Source organism: Myotis brandtii, unplaced genomic scaffold (genome assembly GCF_000412655.1).
Source record: "Myotis brandtii unplaced genomic scaffold, ASM41265v1 scaffold4259, whole genome shotgun sequence".
NCBI classification, from domain to species: domain Eukaryota; kingdom Metazoa; phylum Chordata; class Mammalia; order Chiroptera; family Vespertilionidae; genus Myotis; species Myotis brandtii.
The window spans coordinates 181,888-190,326 of record NW_005366311.1 but is presented as its reverse complement, the minus strand read 5'-3'; the positions used below and the strand labels follow the sequence as shown (position 1 = coordinate 190,326).

The 8,439-nt window shown below is 42.0% G+C and overlaps 1 protein-coding gene across 6 annotated transcripts in view; it reads left to right on the top strand.

Moving 5' to 3' along the window:
- NIF3L1 (NIF3 NGG1 interacting factor 3-like 1) overlaps window positions 1–8,439 on the top strand; it is a 15,369-nt gene that overhangs the window by 1,803 nt on the left and 5,127 nt on the right. For 5 of the 6 annotated variants that reach the window (XM_014546016.1, XM_014546014.1, XM_005874130.2 and 2 more), the window contains exons 2-6: window positions 655–1,115; window positions 1,947–2,109; window positions 4,353–4,479; window positions 4,738–4,876; window positions 7,231–7,314. In XM_014546016.1, the coding sequence (XP_014401502.1) occupies window positions 680–1,115; window positions 1,947–2,109; window positions 4,353–4,479; window positions 4,738–4,876; window positions 7,231–7,314 (949 nt within the window). In that variant the 5' untranslated portion in view covers window positions 655–679. Of the gene's footprint in view, window positions 1–541; window positions 565–654; window positions 1,116–1,946; window positions 2,110–4,352; window positions 4,480–4,737; window positions 4,877–7,230; window positions 7,315–8,439 lie in introns of those variants that run through there. The other variant, XM_014546018.1, reaches the window with a different exon arrangement.

The window sequence follows — 8,439 nt, the reverse complement described above, 5'->3', positions numbered from 1 at the left end:
ATATATATATATGTAATTTTTTTTAACAAATTAGTTTTTAATATACCACCCTAGGGTGGGGGACAGTGTCGGTCTGCAGTAAACGTTTCGTGCTGGCCTGTGTTGGTGATACTGAGATATGTAAAAGATAGTTCCTGATTCCCAGTAGCATTAGCATACTGGGGAGACAGACATACAGGAGTCTAATATGAGAATACTAGAGCAGAATGGGGCAGGGCAGGAGAGAGACACCGAAAAGGAAGATTTGTCAAGAAAAGCCTTTATTTTAGGAAGTCGAAGGAGACTTGGAAAGAAGGGTAATATTTAGAGAAATGGAGAAGGCAGGAGGGGGTCTGAAGCAGGGATGGGGAGAACTAGAGCAAGGGTGAGGTACTCTGGGGTGGAGGGGGTGAGCATCTGTGTAGTATGTACCAGGCTTGCGCCCGGTGACTTACACACAGGAATGCACTTGCTCCTCTTGATGGCCTGCGAGGTGGGTTTTATAGATGAGGAACAAGCTCAGAAAGGTTAAGTAACTTACCTAAGAAAATGCTGGTGAGTGGCAGGGGCAGTGCCTGCAGCCAGGTATGTACGACTGCAGCTCCTTTGCTCCTGTTTTGCAAAGGTGCGGGCCTAAAGTGTGCATGTGTACCATTGTTTGTGTTTTGACTTCAGATATCCAGTTCTTCCCGGTTTCTGTATGTTGTCATCTCACCTACGCCTGGTCCCCACGAGAGTCCAGCTTGTTCGTTCCCTGGTCCGCAATCCTTCCTCTTCCTTCATGGACCTGAAGGCTCTCCTTTCCTCCTTGAATGACTTTGCATCCCTCTCCTTTGCTGAGAGTTGGGACAATGTTGGATTACTGGTGGAACCAAGCCCACCACACACGGTGAACACACTCTTCCTGACCAACGATTTGACCGAAGAAGTGATGGAGGAGGCACTGCAGAAGAAGGCTGATTTCATTCTCTCCTACCATCCGCCCATTTTCCGGCCCATTAAGCGCATAACCTGGAAAACCTGGAAGGAGCGCCTGGTGATCCGCGCTCTGGAGAACAGAATCGCCATTTACTCTCCGCACACGGCCTATGATGCCGCCCCCCAGGGGGTCAACAACTGGCTGGCTAAAGGGCTCGGTGAGAAGCCTCTTGTTCTCTCATGTTTCGTATTCTCCCTATAAATGCTTTGAAATTTTAGAACGTCTTTTCAGTAGAGTTTTCACTGCTCTAGGGTGGGATCGTTATTGTGTGTGCAAAATATATTTTAAAATAATGTTGCTGAAATCTGGCAACCAAATTACATTTGAAAAATAGCATTTTTATGACTAATGAACAAGGCGAGCCTGGGAAATCCTCATGCTAGTCTGAGCTTTGTGATTCCTCACTCAGGTGGCATAGTACCTGCTACCCGGCCACTCCAGAAATGCTTGTTAAATTGAACTGAAAGCTTGGGCCTCTCTGGCACATACTTAATATGTCACTCATATAGAGCAGAGTTTTAATGAGGGAATTCAGCACATGTGCTTTAGCTTTACTTTTAGTAAGTCTTTTTATAGTTTACTTGTTTTGGGCTGAAGCTTTTATGAGGCTATAAGCTGGATTGATGTGGTCAAGTAGCTGTGAGGATTTACACACTGAATCATGTTGTACATGGGTAAATTTAATAAGCAGCACAATTGCATGTATCATCTAAAACTGCATCAGTCTTTCTTGTCCAAATTTTTGTGGTATTTAAGAATACTGGAAAATAATTCTAAAAATAAATTTGATTTTGTATGTCTGTATTAAATCCCTCATTGTTGGGTAATGTTGGTTGTATAAGAAAAGGATATGTGTATATGTGTAGGGTATATAAGCATCTGAGAATGAATTTAAAAAATACTAATTTCTTGTAAGTTTTGGCCATAATAGTTTATCTTTTTAATTAAAAAAAACAAAAACTCCCATTTTCCTACCATTTTTTTCTAGGCGTTTGCACCTCCAGGCCTATACATCCTTCCAAAGCACCCAACTACCCAACTGAGGGAACACACAGGGTAGAATTTAATGTTAACCACACCCAAGACCTGGACAAAGTCATGTCTACAGTGAAAGGAATTTCGGATGTTTCTGTCACTTCCTTTTCTGCTAGGTACAGTATATTTTCCTCTTTTCTCGGTGGGTACTTATTTGTAAAGATCTTCCTTACAAATTCTATAATTCTGACATTTAGGTTTGAAACATGGTTTTCCCTGGGTTGTGTTTACAAAACAGCCTGCTTCTCATTTGGGTCCTCAAAGGAGGAGAACCATGGGAGCTTTTCAAAGCAATAAAGATGATAACACTATTTCCTCTGTGGGAGGGACTATACTACACATTTTACATGCAGTGTTTCTCATCCTCCTGGTAATGGTGAAAGGTAGTTGCTTTTACTTTAGGGCACAAGCATATCTCAGAGATATTGTGGATTTGGTTTCAGACAAGCATAATAAAGCAAGTATAGTTAATAAAGCGAGTTGTAATATTTTTGCTGGTGGAGGGTCTTGTCTTCAGTTTATAAAGAAAGACAATACTCGTGTAGTTCAGTAAAATGAGGTATGGCTGTTACTCAGTCCCAGTATCTTCAACTCAAGTCTTTTTCCTTCCTTTCAGAGAAGTGAGTATCTTTCCAAACACATATAGAGACATAAAGAAATGTATAGTTTTGTTTTATTTGTTGTTCTCTTAATTAAGTGGTATTTGCCATATTACTAACAAGATGTTTAGAGATCTTCCCATGTAGATATATAAGATCTCTTTATTTTTTTTAAATATATTTTATTGATTTTTTTACAGCGGGAAGGGAGAGGGATAGAGAGTTAGAAACATCGGTGAGAGAGAAACATCGATCAGCTGCCTCCTGCACACTCCCTACTGGGGATGTGCCCGCAACCAAGGTACATGCCCTTGACCGGAATCGAACCTGGGACCCTTGAGTCCACAGGCCGACGCTCTATCCACTGAGCCAAACCGGTTAGGGCTATAAGATCTCTTTTTAACTGCTGCGTAATGTTTCTTATTATGGATGTACTGTAGATTCTTTATTTTCTTTTTTGTTGTGTTTTATTTATTGTAGATTCTTTAAGCATTCCTCTTCCTACCTGATGCACATTTAGTTTGGTTCTAGTTTGACCACATCACAGTTAATATCTGGGTTTGACCATTAGTCAGGGCCCACGCATTGTTTTTGCTTTTTCTTTTCAGAGCTCCGCAGATGATTCCAATATTGACAACACTTCCAGATTATATTTTAAGGTGCCTTTTAGTTCTAGAGTTCTATACTTGGAGTTTATGGCTAAATTGCAAAACTTTCTTGATGCCAGCCTTTTTAGAGAGGCTCTAGGGCCCTGTTCGGCAAACTGCGGCTCGCGAGCCACATGAGGCTCTTTGGCCCCTTGAGTGTGGCTCTTCCACAAAATACCTACTTCTGCGCATGGGCCACGAAGTTTCAATCGCACTGTACGTGCGCGCCCACACGTGGTATTTTGTGGAAGAGCCACACTTTTAAGGGGCCAAAGAGCCGCTTGTGGCTCGCAAGCCGCAGTTTGCCGACCACTGCTCTAGAGCATTGCTTTTCAAAGGGCGATAAGGACTCCCTGCCCTTATGAATGGGGTACTTATGAAAAATGCAGATTTTTTGCTTCATCCTAGATCTGTGTAATTAGAATGGGGTTTGCCTGAGAATCTGTCCAGGAAATTCTTGTATGCAGTGTTGTTTGAAAATTAACTTCTCTAGGGCTTTAAGAAGAATTCAGTTTGCCCCAGCCCATTCACAGATGCTGTTTCACCGGATCTGTAAAAGGGTCCAGCAGCTGTCATTTTAGGAAGCGATGCACGACTGGATTAAGAACCATTAGAACCATGGTTTCAAGGTGAGGTCCTTGGACCAATAGCATCAGCATCGCTGGGAACTTGTTTGAAAAGTAAATTCTCAACACGGCGGGGTAGGGGAGGCTGGGGGAATGTCAAGGGGGAGGGAAGGAGACATGTAATACTCTTTGTAATACTTTAAGCAATAAAAAAAAAAAGAAGCAACCAATGAATGAATAAATAAGTGGCACAACAACAACAACAAAAAGAAAAGTAAATTCTCAGACCTCCACCGAGACCTACTGAATCAGAAACTGGGGGTGCGGCCCATCCATCTATGATTTAAATAGTCCACAAGGTGATTTCGATGCATTTTAAAGTTTGAGTAACACTGTTCTAGAAAATCATTTGGTTTGGGATTGAATCCTAAATGTCATATAACTCTAATCTATTATAGGAATTTGTAAATTGTAGATTACTTAAAATACATTTTGATTATATTTATCCTGAACCAGTGAGTGCCTTTTCTTTTTACTCTTTTTCTAGGACTGATGATGAGGAACAGACGCGGGTCAGTCTGAACTGTAGTCAGCAGGCTTTGATGCAGGTGGTGGCTTTCCTTTCCCAGAACAGACAGCTTTATCAGAAGACTGAAATTTTGTCACTGGAGAAGGTAATAAAAATACCTTACATTGCCGAGCATTGTCTGGCAAATTCATTTGTAAATTGTTAGAAGACTGAGCTCCTCCCCAAGACTGAGCTCCTCCAAGTCAGAGTGTTTTTGTCAGATTTGTATCCCCTGGACACAAACGTTGGCCTGGAGCTGTGAGCTCACAGTGTGCATGTCATATTGATCTCAGCATTTGCTCTTTGTTCTAGGTTTGTTTTCTAGGACTGATGATGGACAGTTTCTCTAACTTGTGTTTTTCAGCCTCTGCTGCTGCACACTGGAATGGGACGGTTATGCACCCTGGATGACTCTGTCTCCTTGGCAACCTTGATTGAGCGAATCAAAAGGCACCTAAAACTGTCTCATGTTCGCCTTGCTCTTGGGGCAGGGAGGACCTTAGGTAAATATGTCTCCTTTATTTGTCCAGTATGCCTACTGTTAACACCGGAGAAAAGTTGGAACTCTTCATTGTATTGTAAGTGAAAGAAAGCCTGTAAGTAGTTATGGGAGATGCCTGACTGGTTTACGCTATCGATCAGGTGGTCTAGGTTGTGCTAGGGTGAACATCTCATTGGCTTCCACAAGATTTATTTCCCCAGTCTGTTTATATCAAGTCGGCAGGGCAAGTCTGCCCACTGTAGGTGGTCGCTGTTGCAAAGGGAGAGTCGTAAACCGTCAGGTAAACATTCTAGCCTAGAAATGAACTTCTGTTTAACTCATAGTCCAGAGTTGGTCACATTGCCCGATCCAACCCAAGTTGGACATGAAGTAACATCCTACCACGTGCTTGGGAGAGAGCTGGGAAGTGGGACTGCTCCAGTTTTCCATGCAGATCTTGGTGTTTTACAATCCTGGTGATGTTTTATAGGGAGGTGCTACTAAGTGAAGTGACCACTGCAGTTTCTGAGTCTTGTAGTCACTGTCTTTTCTACCAGCTCTTCCCAGTACTTTCGGGAAAAGGAACCAACAGAGCATTTGTTGACCCCTGCAGTTTGCCTAGCAGTGTCATGAGTACGTTAAGTATGCGAGTTCCCACTGCAAAGGGGCCTAGAGGTTGTGGATTCCGAGTGTCTTGGGTAAAATTTATCTACTTGCTGCATGACTTTGACAAGTTATTTAACCTTTTTGTGTCCCGGTAGCCACATCTGTGAAAACTGTGGTGGTAATAAAACCTAACTCATCAAAGTAGATGTACAGTCCATGTGGCGGGGCAGTGGCAGGGTACAGTAAGTGCAGTAAGTGCTGGCCTTAGCTCCGTGGTAGGTGTTAGTGTTCCCATTGTGTCGGTGAAAACACACAGGTTCAGAGATACTTATCCAGAAGTCTACAGTTGGATCAAATGACTCATGGGCGTTAATTTCCAAACAAAATAGATGGCAGAGGTGGGATTTGACTTCCAGTCCAACTCCAAAGCCCCTTTTAAAATAGCACTATTGCGTGACCACTAATGAAGGGTTTATTCTCGAAACATAAGTGCTAAATACTTGTTGGATTTGGGCTTGACAGTTTATTTCACTCTTCAGAGGATGCTCCTTTATTTCATTTATTTATTTTTGTTAATCCTCACTCAAGGATATATTTCCATTGATTTTTAGAGAGATGGGAGAGGGAGAGAAACACTGTTGTGAGAGAGACACATCGATTGGTTGCCTCCCACAAGGGCCCGACCAAGCTGGGGATCGAGCCTGCAATCGATGTACTAGTATATGCCTTTGACCAGAATCAAACCCGGGATCCTTCATTCCGTGGTCCGATGCTCTCTCCACCGAGCCAAACCAGCCAAGGGCCAGAGGATGCTCTTTTAAAGTAAATATGGTGCCCAACTGATTTGGCTCAGTGAATAGAGCCTCGGCCTGCGGACTGAAGAGTCCCAGGTTCGATTCCAGTCAAGGGCATGTACCTTGGTTGTGGGCACATCCCCAGTGGGGGGTGTGCAGGAGGCAGCTGATCGATGTTTCTTGCTCATCGATGTTTCTAATTCTCTATCCCTCTCCCTTCCTCTCTGTAAAATATCAATAAAATATATTTTAAAAAATAAATAAAATACAATATTTAAAATGTGTCCGATCCATTTGTATCATTCCTCTAACTAGCCCTTTCAGTTCCTCTGCTTCCTCACCTGAGAACAGAGATAGTACCTGCCTAAGTCTCCCTGTTGCCTGGGGACCCAGGTAGGTTACTTCCCGTAGTAGCGCTACAGTACAGCCAAGAGCTGTACTCTTTTTTTTCTTTTTTTTTTTTTATTAATGTATTTTTATTGATTTTTCACAGAGAGGAAGGGAGAGAGATAGAGAGTTAGAAACATCGAGAGAGAAACATCGATCAGCTGCCTCCTGCACATCTCCCACTGGGGATGTGCCCGCAACCCAGGTACATGCCCTTGACCGGAATCGAACCTGGGACCTTTCAGTCCGCAGGCCAACGCTCTATCCACTGAGCCAAACCGGTTTCGGCAAGAGAGCTGTACTCTTAACATTATTCAGTGGCGCCTTATACGGGCTTGTGCAACCGTGTATGTCTAAGGAATAGTAACCCTGCCTTGGGTTAGCTATGCTATGCAATACCAAAGAATAATCTGTCTGCTATATGAGGACATGTTTTATTATTTTTTAAAGTTCAGTAAGCAAAATTTATATACTGGTGATGAGGGCAAGCGTGAAATCTGCATTACATTTAGGATTTTGGGTGGAAATTATAATATTAAAATGAAGGGGACTTGTAAAGTACTGGTCTCTTGCTTCCTTTATCTTGCAGAGTCCCAAGTCAAAGTGGTGGCTCTGTGCGCTGGCTCTGGGAGCAGTGTTCTGCAGGGGGCAGAGGCCGACCTCTACCTCACAGGTAGGGCAGCCTTTGATTTCTCTTCTCCCCTTTTGTGTGTGTGTGTTCTTTCCCAACTGTGGTTTATCTTTTACAAGTTAAAAAGGCAATTTTAGGACCGCCCCTGACATATAGATGGAGCTAATAAATGTTTTTTGAACCTGAACTAAATAGGAACTACACCAAAATTGGGGACATACCTTATTCTTTGTGGAGAGAAAAAAAAATCATTTAACAGTTTATTATCAGATTATTTAAAAATACTAATGTTTAGCATTTCTTTAACCTATCTTCTTTTTTTTGTTTGTTTGTTTGTGTTTTTTTAAATTGTTTTATTGCTTAAAGTATTACAAAGAGTATTATATATGTCTCCTTTTTTTTTTTTTCCACTTGACCTTCCTGGCCTCCCCTACCCCCCAGTGTCTTGTGTCCATTGGTTATGCTTATATGCATGCATACAAGTCCTTCCGTTGATCTCTTACCCACCTCACCAACCCTCCCTGTCCTTCCCGCTGTAGTTTGACAGTCTGTTCCATGTTGCTCTGCCTCTGCACCTATTTTTGTTCATCAGTTTATAATGGTCTTAATTATCCATAAATGAGTGAGATCATGTGGTATTTCTCTTTCATTGACTGGCTTATTTCACTTAGCATAATGCTTTCCAGTTAACCTATCTTCTTCCTAAACATGACTTCTCTCAGATTTCATGTCACTTTCTATGTGTTGCCTTAGCTAGAAAATAGTTCTTCTTACTCAGCCCTAAAGTCAACCATCAGTTCTTATCAGTTCTAACTCCAAAATCTTTCTAGAACCTTCCCCTTATCTCTACCTAGGCATCATCACCTACCCGAAGAATATCTTCAAGCCTGTAATCTTTTATTTTAAAATCCTCACCCAAGGTAGCAATACTTATATCAAACAAAATAGACCTCAAAGTGAAGGCCATAACAAGAGATAAGCAAGGCCACTTCATAATACTAAAGGGATCGATACAACAAGAGGATATAACCCTGATAAACATATATGCACCCAATGCAGGAGCACCCAAATACATAAAAAAACTCCTGGAAGATATTAAGGGAGAGATCGACAACAATACAATCATAGTAGGGGACTTTAATACACCACTGACATCACTGGATAAGT